Below are 15,592 nucleotides of genomic sequence, written 5' to 3' on the forward strand. Positions count from 1 at the left end.
CAAACATCATTTATTGAAAAGGGTGTCTTTACCCTGTTGTATATTCTTGCTTTCTTTGTCATATATTAATTGATCATATAGTAATGGGATTATTAAATTTACTGAGACTTGTTTTGTGTCCTAACACATGGTCTATCCAGGAAAATGATCCATGTGCACTTGAAAAGAATGTATATTTTGCTGCTTTGGGATGAAATGCTCTGAAAATGTCAAATCCTTCTGATCTAGTATATAATTTAAGGCCCCTATTTCCTTGTTGATTTTCTCTCTGGAGGAGCTATCCATTGATGGTCAGTATCCTACTATGATTTTATTATTTTTGGTCTCTCCCTTTATGTCCATCTAGATTTACTTTATATATTTAGGTGCTCCTATGTTGGGTGCATAAATGTTTACAAGGGTTATATCCTCTTGTTGAACTGACCCTATTTTATCACTGTGTAGTGTCCTTCTTTGTCTCTTATACAGGTTTGCTTTAAAGTCTGTTTTGTCTNTAAGGCCCCTATTTCCTTGTTGATTTTCTCTCTGGAAGAGCTATCCATTGATGGTCAGTATCCTACTATGATTTTATTATTTTTGGCCTCTCCCTTTATGTCCATCTAGATTTACTTTATATATTTAGGTGCTCCTATGTTGGGTGCATAAATGTTTACAAGGGTTATATCCTCTTGTTGAACTGACCCTATTTTATCACTGTGTAGTGTCCTTCTTTGTCTCTTATACAGGTTTGCTTTAAAGTCTGTTTTGTCTGATATAAGTATTGCAATCCCAGGGATTTTTGTTTTTGTTTTTTTCCTCATTTTTATTTGCATCAAATACTTTTTCCAGTCTCTTTAATTTCAGCCTGTATGTATCTTTTGTTCTGAAATGAGTCTTTGGTAGACAGCATATATATGTATATATGGGTCTTGTGTTCTTATGCATTCATCTACCCTATGTCTTTTGATTGGAACATTTAATTTAATTACGTATAAAATGACTATATATAGATACATACTTACTGCTGTTTATTTATAACTATGTTTCTCTTCTTTCCTGTTCTTAAAGAAGTCTCTTTAATATTTCTTGTAATACTGGTTTTGTGATGATGAACTCCTTTGGCTTCTATTTATTTGGGAAGCTCTATTTCTCCTTCAATTTTTAAAATTTTGTTTATATTTATTAATTATGCTGTTAACAGTTGTCTCAATTTCTCTTCCTTTGCTCCCCCCGCCCAGCACCAACCACTCCCTCTGGTGATCCCCATCGATTGTTCATGCCCATGGATCAGGCATATAAGTTCTTTGGAAACTCCATTTCCTATATTGTTCTCAACATCCCCTGACTACTCTGTGTCTACCAATTTGTACTTCTTAATCCCTGCACCTTTCCCCCTACTCCCCCAAACTCCCAACTCCACTGGCCACCATCCCAATGTTCTCCATATCTATGATTCAGTTTCTATTCTGCTTGTTTGCTTAGTTTGTTTTTTAGATTCGGTTGTTGATAGTTGTGAATTTATTGCCATTTTAATGGTCATAGTTTTGATCTTATTCTTTTTCTTAAATAAGTTCCTTCAGCATTTTATATAATAATGGTTTGGTGATGGTGAACTCCTTTAGCTCTACCTTGTCTGGAAAGCACTTTATCTGCCCTTCGATTCTGAAGAGTAGCTTTGCTGGATAGAGTAATTTAGGTCCTTGCTTTTCATCACTTTAAATATTTCTTGCCTGCAAAGTCTCTCTTGAGAAATTAGCCGAAAATCTTATGGGAACTCTGTTGTAGGTAAGTCTTTGCTTTTTTCTTGCTGCTTTTAAGATTCTCTCTTCATCTTTAACCTTTGGCATTTTAATTATTGTGTGTCTTGGTGTGGGCTCCTATGTCCATCTTGTTTGGGACTCTATGCTTCCTGGGCTTATATGTCTATTTCCTTCACCAAGCTAGGGAAGTTTTCTTTCATTATTTTTCAAATAGGTTTCCAATTTCTTGTTCTTTCTCTTCTCCTTCTGGCACCCCTATGATGCAAGTGTTGGAACATTTGAAGCTGTCCCAGAGGCTCCTTACACTGTCCTCGATTTTTTGGTATTCTTCTTTCTTCTTGCTGTACATTTTCTTCCTTGTTTTCCAAAGAATTTTATTTGATTCTCCCCTTTATCTCCTTCACTGTTGGTTCCCTGCAGATTTTCCTTTATTTCATTTAGTGTAACCTTCATTTCTACCTGGGTCTTTTTTTGAGCAACCTGTAACCAGTGTTTTGAACTCTGCATCTGATAGGTTGCTTATCTCCATTTTGTTTACTTTTCTTTGTGGGATTTTTTTGTTCTTTTCTTTCATTTAGGCCATATTTCTCTGTCTCCTCTCATTTTAGCAACCTTCCTGTTTTTGTTACTGTGTATTAGGTAGAGCTGCTTTGACCCTGTGTCTCAGTAGCATGGCCTAATGTAGTAGGTGTTTCCTGCAGGGTCCAGTGGCATAGTCTTTCCTATCTCCCAAGCTGTGTACTCGAGATGCACCTTCTGTGTGGACTGAGTACTTCCTCCTCTTGTAGGTGAGTCTTAATTGCTGTCAGCAAGTCAATGGAAGGGATTTACCCAGTCTAGACAGCTGTGACCCCCGGCCAGCAACCACCTCCCACCATGCTTTATGGAGGTGGTTGGATGGTGCTCTGACATGGTTTGTGGCTCTGCTGAGTGTGCAGGCTCTGGGGTTTCCCAAATGCTTCAGGCCAAGGTCACCCTTCACCTGTGGTCTGTCTGGGTTCCCTTTGCATAAGCTATAAAGCAATTTGTAGATGGCTGCTGCTAGTGCCAGGCCTGGGGCCACTCAGCTACGGTTATGGGTGGCTGGGCTCAGCTCTTGCTTGTTTGAGCAGAGTTTGGAAGATCTGAAGTCTGTACCTAGCCCAGTCCTTCATATGGAAAAGCCTCTGTTACCAGCTTGGGTGGGCCTATAAGTTGGATGAGGTGGACCCTTAGCTAATTGTCAGGGCGGAGCTTACTGTGTGAACCAGGTTGGTGAAAAATCAAACATGGTGCCAACATACTGTGACTATGTGGGGTACGGCTCAGGAAGGAGGTACAGTGGCCACTCTCTGTACAGAGGCCACTCTCTGTAGTTCTGTCTAGGAGAAAGCTGTCCTCCAGTTCTTTTTAAAAGATTTTATTTATTTATCTTTAGAGGGGAAGGGAAGGAGAGAGGGAGAGAAATATCAATGTATGGTTGCTTCTCGTGCATCCCCTGCTGGGAACTGGTCTGCAACCCAGGCATGTGCCCTGACTAGGAATCGTACCGAGATCATTTGGTTCACAGGCCTGTGCTCAGTCCACTGAGCTACACCAGCCAGGTGTCCTCCAGTTCTTGCCCTGATGCTAAACACTTCATTTGCTCCCTGTATGTCACTGGTGCTCTTCAAGGTGCTACCCAGGTGCTGGAGCTCAGAGGAAGTGAGTCTGAGTAAATCCATGTGCACTTTTGAGGCCCTTTGAGAGGAGAGGACTGAGAATCCCATAGTTTCTTCTGCTGACCCAGCCCTCAATGCTTTTTACAGCCAGAAGTTATGGGGACTTATCTTCTTGGCACTGACTTTGGGCTGGGTGGTCTGGTGTGGGGCTGGCATCCCTCACTCCCAGGATATCTCTCCATTTTATATCCATCACACCTGGGTTTAGGAGCAGCCCATTCATGCCTCTGCCCCTCTGTCCCTCCTACCCATCTGGATGACTGTGATTTCTTTAATTCTTTAGTTGTTGGACTTCTATACAGCTCAATTTTCTGATGGGTGACTCAGCAAAACTCTCAGGGTGATACTTGTTCTGTAATTTTTCTGTGGCTATGGGAGAAGAGCCATGTTTACCTATACCTCTGCCTTCCCTCCTTCAATTTTAAATGATAGCCTTGCTGGGTAAAGTAGTCTTATCGATGGAGGTGTAGGTGGAAACACTGTGCCTTCTCCCACAACCAAGTTTGAATACAACAAAGGTTTGGAGAACAAAGACGCAGCCAAAGAACAGAAAATTGAACTATATGGAAGTCCAACAACAACGAACCGTTCTACTGGACGGGTAAAGAGGGGCGGACCCAGCAGCCGAGCAGGGTTGGGCAGGAAAGATCCCCCGACGCCAGGCACCCAGGCATTCGGGGTAGCGTCGGGCGGACCCAGTGAGGGCTCCGGACGGTGGGAGTGAGAAGTGAGACGGACTGAGCAGCCCCCAGCAACGAACCCAGCAGTGGCTGACTGAGGTCACACATTCGCGAGCAGTGTGATGAATAGAGTGGTCCGTGGTGGTGGCAGGAAGAAGCAAGGGGTGCCTGTCATTGTTTTCCTTTGGCCCCGCCCCCACATACAGCGTCACAAACCAGCGACTGGGTCGCCTGGCCCTGGTGAACACCTAGGGCTCTGCCCCTCATATGTAACAGGCATGAACTGTCCAAAATATGGCTCAAGAAGAACTCAAAGCCCCAGAGCCAATAACTCTAAGTGACCAGGAAATAGCGAACCTCTCAGATGCACAATTCAAGACACTAGTGATCAGGATGCTCACAGAACTGGTTGATTTTAGCCACAAATTAGAGGAACATATGAAGGCTAAACTAATTGAAATGAAGGGAAATGCACAGGAAACCAATAGTGATGGAAAGGAAACAGGGACTCAAATCAAGGGGGTGGACCAGAAGGAAGAAAGAAATGACCAAACAGGAAAAAGTGAAGTTACAAGAATTCAAAAAAATGAGGAGAGGCTTAGGAATCTCCAGGACATCTTTAAACGTTCCAACATCTGAATTATAGGCGTACCAGAAGGGGAAAAGAAACAGCCACAAGTGGAAAACATATTTGACCAAATAATAAAGGAGAACTTCCCCAGTCTGGCAAAGGAAATAGACTTCCAGGAAATCCAGGAAGCTCAGAGAGTCCCAAAGAAGTTGGACCCAAGAAGGAACACACCAAGGCACATCATCATTACATTAGCCAAGATTAAAAATGAAGGAGAGAAACCTAGAAGCAGCAAGAGATAAGGGGACAGTTACCTACAAAGGAGATCCCATCAGACTGTCAGCAGATTTCTCAAAAGAGACCTTACAGGGAAGAAGGAGCTGGAAAGAAGTATTCCAAGTCATGAAATCCAAAGACCTCCATCCAAGATTGCTCTATCCAGCAAAGCTTTCATTTAGAATGGAAGGACAGATAAAGTGCTTCTCAGATAAGATCAAATTCAAGGAGTTCATATCACCAAGCCCTTATTCTATGAAATGTTAAAGGGACTTATCTAAGAAAAAGAAGATAAAAAATATGAACAGTGAAAGGACAGCAAACTCACAGTTACTAACAACCACACCTAAAACAAAAGCAAACCAAGAGGACAGCTAGATCAGGAGCAGAACCATAGAAATGAAGAACACATGGAGGGTTAGCAACAGGGGAGTGGGAGGAGGAGAAGGGGGGAGATGGTACAGAGAATAAGTAGCATAGACAGTAGGTAAAAAATAGATAGGGGGGAGGGCAAGAATCGTAGGGGAAATATAGAATCTAAAGAACTTGAGACACGTGGTCATAAACTAAAGGGGGGGAAGGGTGGGGGAGGGGGTGTGCAGGGTGGAGGGGAATGAAGGGGGAAATAGAACAACTGTAATGGTATAATCAATAAAATATATTTAAAAAAATAAATAAAGTAGTCTTATCGTAGTTCCTTGCTTTCCGTCACTGAATATTTCATGCTATTACCTTCTGCCCTGATAAGTTTCTGTTGAGAATTCTGTTCATAGTCTTATGGGAGCTCCCATGTATATAACTGCCTTTCTCTTGCTGCTTTTAAGAATCCCCCCCCACCCCCTTGTCTGGTGTTGCTCAGTTGGGGGCATTGTCCCATAACCAAAAAGTTGCAGGTTCATTCCCACATGCATGGCCTGTGGATTTGATACCTGGGCTAGGCTCATATGATTCCCAGTCTCGGCACATTTGGGAGTCAGCCAGTGGGTGTTTCTCTCTCACATCCATGTTCTCTCTCTCTCTCTTCCTCTCTTTCTAAAGGCAATGAAAAAAATAGCCTCAGCTGAGGATTTGTAAAAACAGAATCTCTCTTTTTAACCGTTGCCATTGTAATTATGATGTGTCTTGGTTTGGGCCTATTTGAGTTTGCGTCGTTTGGGATTTTCTGCAGTTCCCATGCTTGTGTGTCTTTTTCCTTCACCGGGGTAGGGAAGTTTTCAGGCATTTCTTCACATAAGTTTTGAATTTCTTGCTCTCTCTTTTCTTGTGGTACCCTTATGATGCAGATGTCGTATAAGAGGAGGTTTCTTGAACTTTCCTCATTTAAAATTTTTTTTTTCTCCTTCGATTGGGTATTTTCTGCTACCTTGTCTTCCAAACTACTGATTCAGCCCTCTGCTTCATCTAACCTGTTGTTGATTCCTTCTAGTGTATTATTATTTCAGATATTGTATTCCTTACTTCTGCCTAGTTATTTTTTATGGTTTTTATGGGGGTTTTATGCTTACTATTTCTTTACATTGTTGCTGAGCTCACCTATCCTTCCTCTATGTTCCTTGAGCATCCTTGTAACCATGCTTTTGAACTACATATCTGGTAGATTGCTTGTCTCCATTTCATTCAGTTCTTTTTCTGGGGATTCCTTTTTTTCTTTCATTTGGGGCCTCTTTGTCTCCTCATTCTGGCTGGCTCGCTGTAATTGTTTCTGTGCTAGGTAGAGCTTCTATGCCTCCTGGTCTTGGCATGAGGTCTTATGTAGTAGGTGTCCTGTGGGGCTCAGTGGCACCTGATCACCTAAGCTAGGTGCTCCAGGAATGTCCCTTGTGTGGGTTCTGTGAACGCTGCTATGGTAGTTGAGTCTTGATTGCTGTTGGCTCATCTGTGGGTGGGGTTGACCCTGGGCTGGCCAACTGTGAGGGCTGACCCTGTGAAGTAGAATTTACCCCAGCAGGGTCTGTGCCTGATGAGATCTGTCTTTGGGTGTGCCCCTTGTGGAGCAAATTGGGTCCTGTTTTGATGTGGTCCGAATCCTGCCAGCAGGTGTGTTGACTCTGGGGCCTCTTAGGAGGGATCTAGTGCAGGTCATGTTAGGCACTGCCTGTGACCGGTCCTGGCCTACCTGTTTGGAGCCACAAACTAATCCATAGTTTGTGGCTGCCTCTGCTGGGCCTAGGTCTGTGTGGGAGGGGATATTTACACCAAGGTTGGCTTTCACTAGCACCAATCCCCAGGAGCAGGTCAGCAAAAGGTCCCAGACTCCCCAACATCTGCTTCTGCCTGCTGGCTGCCTTTTAGGCTCATCACTGAAAGGGCCTCTGGTGGTATGTGGGTTGCATGAGGTAGGTTCTCAGTGAGTCACCAGGCAGGGACGAGTGTTGTTCACCAGACTGAAACAGATTCACCATCAGCGCCAGTGCTGGCAATGGGGTCACTCAGCAAAACTCTCAGGACACAGCAAGGTCAGCCTGCACCGCAGGTGCCTGTGGACCTTTGTGGTGGGCGGAGTCTCCGGGAGTGGTCAGGGTGAGGGCAGCAGGGTTCATCAGGCCCGAACAGACCAAGATTGGGACGTGTGAAGGGAGGGCTCTCTTTGCACAGGACAGGCATTGCCGGGCTGGTCAGGCATGTGAGGGAAGAGTGGCTCCTGCCCTGGAGCCACACAGCTCTCTCCCTCCTGGAGAGCCTCCCAGGAGAGGCCACAACAAGGGCCACACTAGCCCCCATGCTGGCCACAGCTAGCTCACTTCTGTGTAGTGCATGGCAAGGTGAGGCCACTGGGAGATGGGAGGGTGGGGCTAATGGATCTCCTGTGTCGGGGGTGGGCAGTGCCAGAGGTGGGGAAGGGGAGTGGCCCCCACCCCAGAGCTACACAACTTAGTTTGTCATACTCACAGAGTTTGTCCTCAAGAATCCTTTAAGAAAGTCCACACCACAGGCTGGGCAACTCACTCTCTCCCAGGGTGTGAGCTCAGAGGACAGTGAGTCGGAGGGTGGGGCTAGTTAGTGCATTCCTAATAGGCTTATGCTGCAGGGAAGGGAGTGTTCAGCCCAGGAGAGATGGTGTCTGTGGGCCATGTGGGAGAGGGACCTAGCATGGGGACCCTGGCACTGTCCTTCAGCTCTCTCAGGTAGTACTGGGATTTAAATTCTGGCAGTCTGGCTCCAGGCCCCACCCTTAGTCATTTTCATATACTGTAATAGCTTTGAAATGTAGGACAACAGCCCATAGTGACATAGTTTATGTTGCAGTACAGAGCCATACATCTTTATAACTGAAACACAAGTTTCAGGGAGCAGAGCTCACCCCGAGTGTGAGCAATACTCTCAATCTTCCCCATGCTGGCACTTTCTCCTTCTTCCCTCCCTCTTTCCCCTTCTTCCTTCTGTATTGTGTATCACAACCTCCCAATTGAAAGACAGTGCTGTACTGCCTTCCACTGTCTGTTCATTCATCAGACATTCATTAGGGCCTCTTATGTGTCTGACGCTGTAGGCTCTGGGGATTTAAGTGTGAAGAGAGAATACAGGGTCCCTGCCCCCATAGAGTGTTCAGGCTAGGAAGGTTTTGCATGTGAAATATAGTTGGAAAAAACATATTGTGTATGAAAACCTGTTGTGGACCTCTCTGCCTGGGTTTTGGAATTGTAACTCGACCCCCTGTGGCTAAGGATGAGCTAGCAACGACCTCTGGAATGCAAACCACAGGAGACAAAGCTTGTCTCTGGTAGCAAATGCTGCCTCAGTTTCCTCCCTGCCCCCAAAGCATAGTCGGAAGTCCTTGACGAGTAAGACCCCTCAGAGGAGGGGCAGCCTAGGCCAGACATGATCACTTGGGAGGCCATCATGGAACGACTTGGGGGGCTGCAACAAAGAGCAATAGACTCCCCCCCCCCCCCCCCGGGCTTTGAGATAGCCTGAGTCCCCATGTTCTCTGGGAGAAGTGCTTCCTGGCTCTAATCCCCTTAAGCCTGAATACCTGATGCGGAGGGGTGCAACTCCTTGCCTTGCTAGAGCTTGTCCAGGGGAAAAATCTTCCTGATAAACCTGTGAAATCTGCTCTGCTAAGAGTGCTTTCATTCATATGTTAAGGGTTCCAGCAGGAAACCCTAAAACTCTCTTCCTGACAGACTCTGACTCTAACTAAGCCCTCAGATTTCTTTGAAATGTTGTCTACTGTTTGATCCTTGCTGCCCTGTATTCCTGTGTATTACAACCCAATAAAAGCCTTTGGAGGAAGGGGCTCAACACCTTTTTCCCCTTGGAAACTGGCCACTGCTAAATACCTTTTTACCCTGAGAAACTGGCTACTGCTCAAGGCCTTTTCCTCTGAGAAACTGGCTACCTCTCCTTCCCAGGCAGATTACATCATGTCTCAGTTATGTTTACTCTCATCCGTGGCACACAGGGGGACTTGCAAGGAAAGTCTCCCCCACGGAAACCCCTCCAAATTTAGGAAGAAATCTACTAGGTATCAAGCTTACATTATCTGATAAATATAAAACTATATAGTAACAGTAACTAAAACACTATAGAAAAGGGACAGTTCATAATAATTAGTATATTCAGATAATAGAATGCTATGCAGAATTTACAGTGAAGACCTAGAGCAATGTATGTTAATATGGATACATCTGAAAAAGAAGTTAAAGCGTAATAAGCATGGTGTAATATAAGACAAAAACATATTACCATATAATATAATGCAATATAATACAGTACACTGCAAAAACATAATATAGTATAACAACATTTGTGTAAAATTTTTGTGTATAAAAACTATTCAAGGAATGACCACACACCAATTTTAGGGAAATACATGTTACTCTCTAGGGTGGAAGAGAAGTTGCAGTCTTAACAAATTGTGTTAAAGTAAAAAAAATTACCGAATGTGGCAAAATTTACCCGCTGTTAACTCTGTGTGGGTATGTGGTTATCTCATCTCTTTTGGTGCTTTTCTGTATATTTTAAGTGTTTAATGATTGAAAGTTGCCTTCAACTTTTAATCAGATGAGTGAGTGTGCTGCACTGTGTCTCTTTGTGTGGTGCTTACACATTTCTGTGTTGTGTGCCCTGTGACACACACAGGGAGCTGGTGTTCCCTATGACATTAATGTTATATTCCTCTAAAAAACCCCACTGTAGCCAGAAATGCTTTATGGTTAAAGGGATTAGGGGTTTGTAGGGCATGTCAGGTCTGACGGATATTGTTCCTGGCTTACCAGCAGACAGCACTGCTCCATAGTGGAGGTGAGGTTTGGCAGCCACAGCTGGCACCTGAGCCTCCCAGTGTGAGTGCAGTTTTACCCAGGTGCCTGAAGAAGGATATTTACGTATGTGCAGCTTTCTTTATGCTGGTAGAAAGGGGCACAGAATCCACCCATTTGTGCTTTGACACATACCACATTTTTGTGAGTATTTATAGACTTAACTATGTCCAAGGCTAGGACTACATCAATGATGACGGCGTGGATTGTGCCAAGCGCTTCCCTTACTTGTGGGTTGATGAGCCTGATGCTAATATGTGATGTACTTTTTCCTGTTAGATTGACCAGAGAACCTACTTTTTATTCTAGATGGAAAAGGATTATTCTTACTTGAAGGAGATATGTGATCACCAAGCAGAACAGCTGAGCAGAACCAGCCTGAAATTGCAAGAGAAAGCATCTGAGAGTGATGCAGAGATTAAAGACATGAGGGAAACCATATTTGAGTTGGAAGATCAGGTGGAACAGCATCGAGCTGTCAAGTTACATAATAATCAACTCATCAGTGAGCTGGAAAGTAAGTGAAATCAACCCTGGTATCCACGTCAGGATAGGAAAGAAACCAGTAGCAGTAGGTAATGTAAGCATGTTTATGAAGAGTCTTTCTTTGGATGTTCTGTAATGTCCTAGGAAGAATGGCAATTAAGAAAGATAGAATAATTAATCCCCTAGACAAAGTTGGAAAATGGGTAATGTAAAAGAAAAGGTTGTTGAACATGAGTCAACAGTGTGAGGTGATTGTAAATAGAGCAAACCCATTTCAGAGTGTTAGGTACACTGTGCGTGAACCACACAGTGGACCCCACTCATCAGATATGACAGTGTGTCCTCATTTTGAGTCTGATGGATAAAAAGACATGTGACAGATAAACTGATTCAAACAATGTGTGCTCTTTTGTCAGGGAGAAAGCAATTTCAGCGTGTGTCCCATTGATGTTAGGATATCAAATAACGGAAAAGGTGGCCTCTTTGTTACTGAAGAGGCACTAATATATGGCTCATTTACACAATCGTTTGCTTTGAATAGGGAAAGACATTTTTAAAAGAGATCAGTTATACATTGCCTGCTTTGTCCAAATAAGTCTTATCAAATGATCTCATCTAATGTGTTTTGCTTTTGTAACAAAAGAATTAACACACAAAGTGTTAATGGTTAGAGACACTAACCATTGCTAAAAATAGCAGAGTTGGTGGCCTGCAAAGTTCCCCAATGTGCCTAATTCAAACTGTCCATTCATGGAATCCATATTTGTGAACTCACCTGCTTGCCAATATTTATTTGTAGCTTCAGAATCAGTTCTCTTGACTCTCTGAAGGTCATTTACAGGCCTGTGCCGAGCCATGGGAAGTGTGAGTCTCCCAAAATGCATTCCCAGTGCAGGTGGAACTCCATGACACTCGCCCCCTGATTTCAGCTAGCCCACTGTAAACAGGTGTCTTTTTCATGGCTTATTTAGTGCCATGTGTTTTGCAGTTTTATGCCCTGTGTGGGTGATTTCACTGTTTAAAATGGACCCCATGCACAGAAAGGCTGCAATGTGCCTTGTGGAGAAAGGAGGTGAGTTAGGTCAGCCTTGTTCGAGCACAGGTTACAGTGCTGTCAGCCACAAGTTCAGTGTTAATAAATCAGCAGTGCTCACTGAACCATTCGCTGTTAACTAGAACCGCTGGGTAAAGGAAGTGGACATTCACCATTCTGCATCTGAGACTGCTCCCAAGAGCACTCACAGTGAAATCTGCACTGTGCAATGAAGTTGTGGGAAAGCGGCTCAGTTTGTGGCTTGATGTGATGACAGCCTATTACAAAACAAAAACATATGGACAGTGTTGTTTTGAAGCCAGAAACCAGACAAATTTATAGTCACATGTCGCAGGGGCAAGAAGGTGTTAAAATTCCTCTCAGCTAGTGCTGGCAGAGGCCATGTAGCTCATGAGGAAAGTTAAAAACTTGAAGATGAGGCAGGTTCTGTAGATCAGGAGGCTATGGGAAAAATTTTTTTAAATCTTCACCCAAGGATAAAGATTTTATTTTTAGATAGAGGAGAAGGGAGAGAGAAAGAGAGGGAAAGAAACATGAGTATGTGGTTGTCTCTCATGCACCCCTTCCTGGGGCCATGGCCAGCAGCCTAGACATGTGCCCTGGCTGGGAATTGAACCAGTGACCTTTGCTTTGCAGTCCGATGCTCGATCCACTGAGCAACACCAGTCAGGGCTGATTTTTTTTTAAAAAAGAGATTGATGTGTGAGAGAGAAACATCCATCAATTGCCTTTCCCACATGCTCCAATAGGAATGAACCCATAACCTTTTGGTGAACCAGACGATTCTCCAATCAGTTGAGCCACCCAGCCAGGGCTGGAAAAAATTTTCAATTCTTGTTGACTGTTATGCAGGAAAAGGGTTATGTGGGCACCAGGTTTCCAGCACTGACGGGAAGGGAGCAGGCCAAGCAGATCTCCCTCAGGCTGGCCTGTAGGGGTAGATTCTTGACTTTATACAGAAGAGGTTTCACAACACGAGTTCAGGTGATTTTGAGAGTACGTTGACTAAAGCTGGGGGCAGTGAAACAAAGGAAAGACTTTGGGTAGAAGAAACAGCAGGAGAGAGACTGAACAGTGCTCTGCTTTGGCTCCCTAAGCCATAATAGGAAAGAAGTGAGCCAAGGCAGGCTGCTGTTAGCTCACTGGGAAGTTGAAAAACCGGCCTTGGAGACAGGCTAAGGTGTTTAGCCTGGGTCAAGCTGCCACTGCCCGCTGCTTTGCTGGTTGCAAGTCTCCTGGAGACCCTGAAAGCTTAGGGGGAAGTAACAAGTTCATGTGCAAGAAGGGGCATGGGCGTGCTCTAGAGTAAGCTGGCATTGGGTCTTTGTCTTGAGGGTATGTATCTTCTGCAGGTGAGAATCTTAAGGGAGGGCTTCAGCAGAAATATTCATCAGCTTTCCAGGTGTGTTTTTTAATATGCTGATGCATCAAAATTAGTGTTGGGATTATTCCCTGGTCAGCTTCACTGGTTTACATTTATCTTGGGTCTGTCTGGCTCTAATTGGGTTATTGTTATTTGTTCCCTGACTTCATCTTTCCTTGGGTTTAGCTGGCACCATTGACACTAACTGGGTCTCTGTTGTCTATGTCCCCAACCAGAGAGATTTAAGCTGTGTATTCTCTGGTCTGGAAGGAGTGGTATAAATCACTCACTCTCAAGTGTCCTTGGTTAGAGGAGGTAAGGTCTTGCAATTCACCAGCTGGCTGTAAATGACTGGCCTGGTTTAATTATCTTATCTCAGTTTCCCCATTTCACATTCTACTTGCCCAGGAGTTTTCCTGCTTCTTACTCTTCTGCTTCAGGAGGGGCTTTTTTTTTTTATTTTTTTAACAAGGACACTGGCAAACAAACCTACTGCATAAAACACAAATAACATTTTGTTTGACAAAAATGAGACCGCAGCAAGACACCCCTCTGCCATTGCCAGTGGTTAGTGTGTGTTTACAAACACAGCACCACACTTGAAAAGTATCAAGTCAAAGAGAAGTCTAGTTTGCTTTATTTTTCTTTTAATGATATACTGCTATTGAGAATTTGATTATTTTGTCTCCAAATCCTTAAAAGTCAGCACAGACACACCAAGAAGGAAGCTTATAATTAATGTTCAGAACAGATGTCAGGCCGACTCCCTGCATTTGTATCATAACATATGCAGGATTGAAAATAACACAAACTGTGCATCTGGTAAGAAAAACTTAACTTCTGTCAGGGATAGGAAGGTATTATTAAGATGTCTCTTAACTAGGAGGCTCAGGGACACACAAATCCAGCCAAGGATAATTATTCCTCCCCATAAAATCCTTGAAAGAAAGGGACAGAAAAATAAAATAAAATAAGTTAAGGAGTGCCCTGGCTGGTGTAGCTCAGTGGATTGAGTATGGTCCTGTGAATTAAGGGATCACGGTTCGATTCCCAGTCAGGGCACATGCCTGGGTTGCAGGGCAGTTCCCAGCAGGGGACACACGAGAGGCAACTATATATTGATATTTCTCTCCCTCTCTCCTTCCCTTCCCCTCTAAAGATAAATGAATAAAAAATTTAAAATTTTTTTTAAAAAGTTAAGGAGCATCTTCTTATTCTGCAGCATTGACCCCAAACTCAAATTCTCAGGCCCTACATGCTGAATTAGAGCTGCTGGTATAGGACCTGACCCTATGGGTTTTTTTCCTGAAACTTCTCTGACCATTCTGATTCATGCAGATAATAATTGCTCTGAAGATAATGAAGAAACACTGAAGAATTTTAACTAGGTTGGGGGCATGATCAGATTTACCTTGAAATGACTCTGATAGCAACATAGTGAAAATTAGAGGCACAGAGAGGAAGGAACTAAAGATGTTCTTAATTAGGGAGCTGTTAAATTATATACACCCATATTCCTTTTGCCCTTGGAGATTCCCATTTGAAGGGTCAGAGTCTGGGGCTTGAACATCTGTGCTTTTGAAAAGCTTCCCATGTGATTCTGAGGTTAAAATGCTATTAAGAACTACAACTCTAGAAATGGGTCTGAAAGTCACCATTGTAATAACTAGTCATATCCTCTGTTACACAGAAGCTCACAACAATAAAGGACATTCAGGATGATGGGTACAAACATCAGAGAGGTCTAAAGTAAGTGTAATAAGTGTGAGTAGTTATTTAGGTCTCTTCCCATAGTGCGGCATGGTTATACAGCCTGTCCTTCGAGGGTATAACCAGACTGAAACACCACTTGTTTTCTATTCCCATTTTCTATTTTAGAAGAACCTCCTGCTTCTGGTTCCCAGTTTGCAGGGTGCTGAGAATGGAATTTATGCTAGAATAGATGGATTTTAAGTCTGAGGCCAAATCCAGAGCTGCTCCTTTGCCACCTAGCTTATCTTCCAAGAGTTTCCCAATTCTTCCAGCTCTGTCTGACTTCTTTATTTCTAGGCAATGTGATGAAGCTGGAGGAACAGAAAGCAGACCTGGAAAGGCAGCTGAAGACTCTGACTAAGCAGATAAAGGTGAGATGCAGTTACAGCAAGGGATGGGGACCTTCTCCAACATTTTACTAGAAATATTACTCTGTTAGTTTGAAAACCTTTGAAAAATACCTTGAATACTCTCTCTATCCTGTTTTCCATGGGTCCAAATTAGTGTTGGCAGGAAGTAAAATTAAAGCAGCTGTTCAGATTCAGGATGCAGAACTCTGATAACCCGAAGTGAGCTTCTCTCCTGTGCCTTTTCTCAGTAGTGGTTTACCATCAGAGTAGTGCCTCACTGAGGACAGCCCAGCCAGCATCACTGGGCATGGGGTCTCTGTAACCCCTGGCGGGGGGCCAGCCCTGGCAGCTGGGCATCTG

The 15,592-nt window shown here is 43.8% G+C and overlaps 1 protein-coding gene across 1 annotated transcript in view; it reads left to right on the forward strand.

The window, feature by feature from the left end:
* The window catches only part of SPECC1 (sperm antigen with calponin homology and coiled-coil domains 1), a 168,956-nt gene that overhangs the window by 64,377 nt on the left and 88,987 nt on the right, over positions 1-15,592 (forward strand). Inside the window, exons 2-3 of the mRNA XM_037068800.1 lie at positions 10,537-10,744; positions 15,180-15,253. Of these exons, the coding sequence (XP_036924695.1) occupies positions 10,537-10,744; positions 15,180-15,253 (282 nt within the window). The remainder of the gene's footprint in view (positions 1-10,536; positions 10,745-15,179; positions 15,254-15,592) is intronic.

Source organism: Sturnira hondurensis, unplaced genomic scaffold, assembly GCF_014824575.4.
Source record: "Sturnira hondurensis isolate 20B ecotype Veracruz unplaced genomic scaffold, ASM1482457v3 Scaffold0018097, whole genome shotgun sequence".
Taxonomy (NCBI): Eukaryota; Metazoa; Chordata; class Mammalia; order Chiroptera; family Phyllostomidae; genus Sturnira; species Sturnira hondurensis.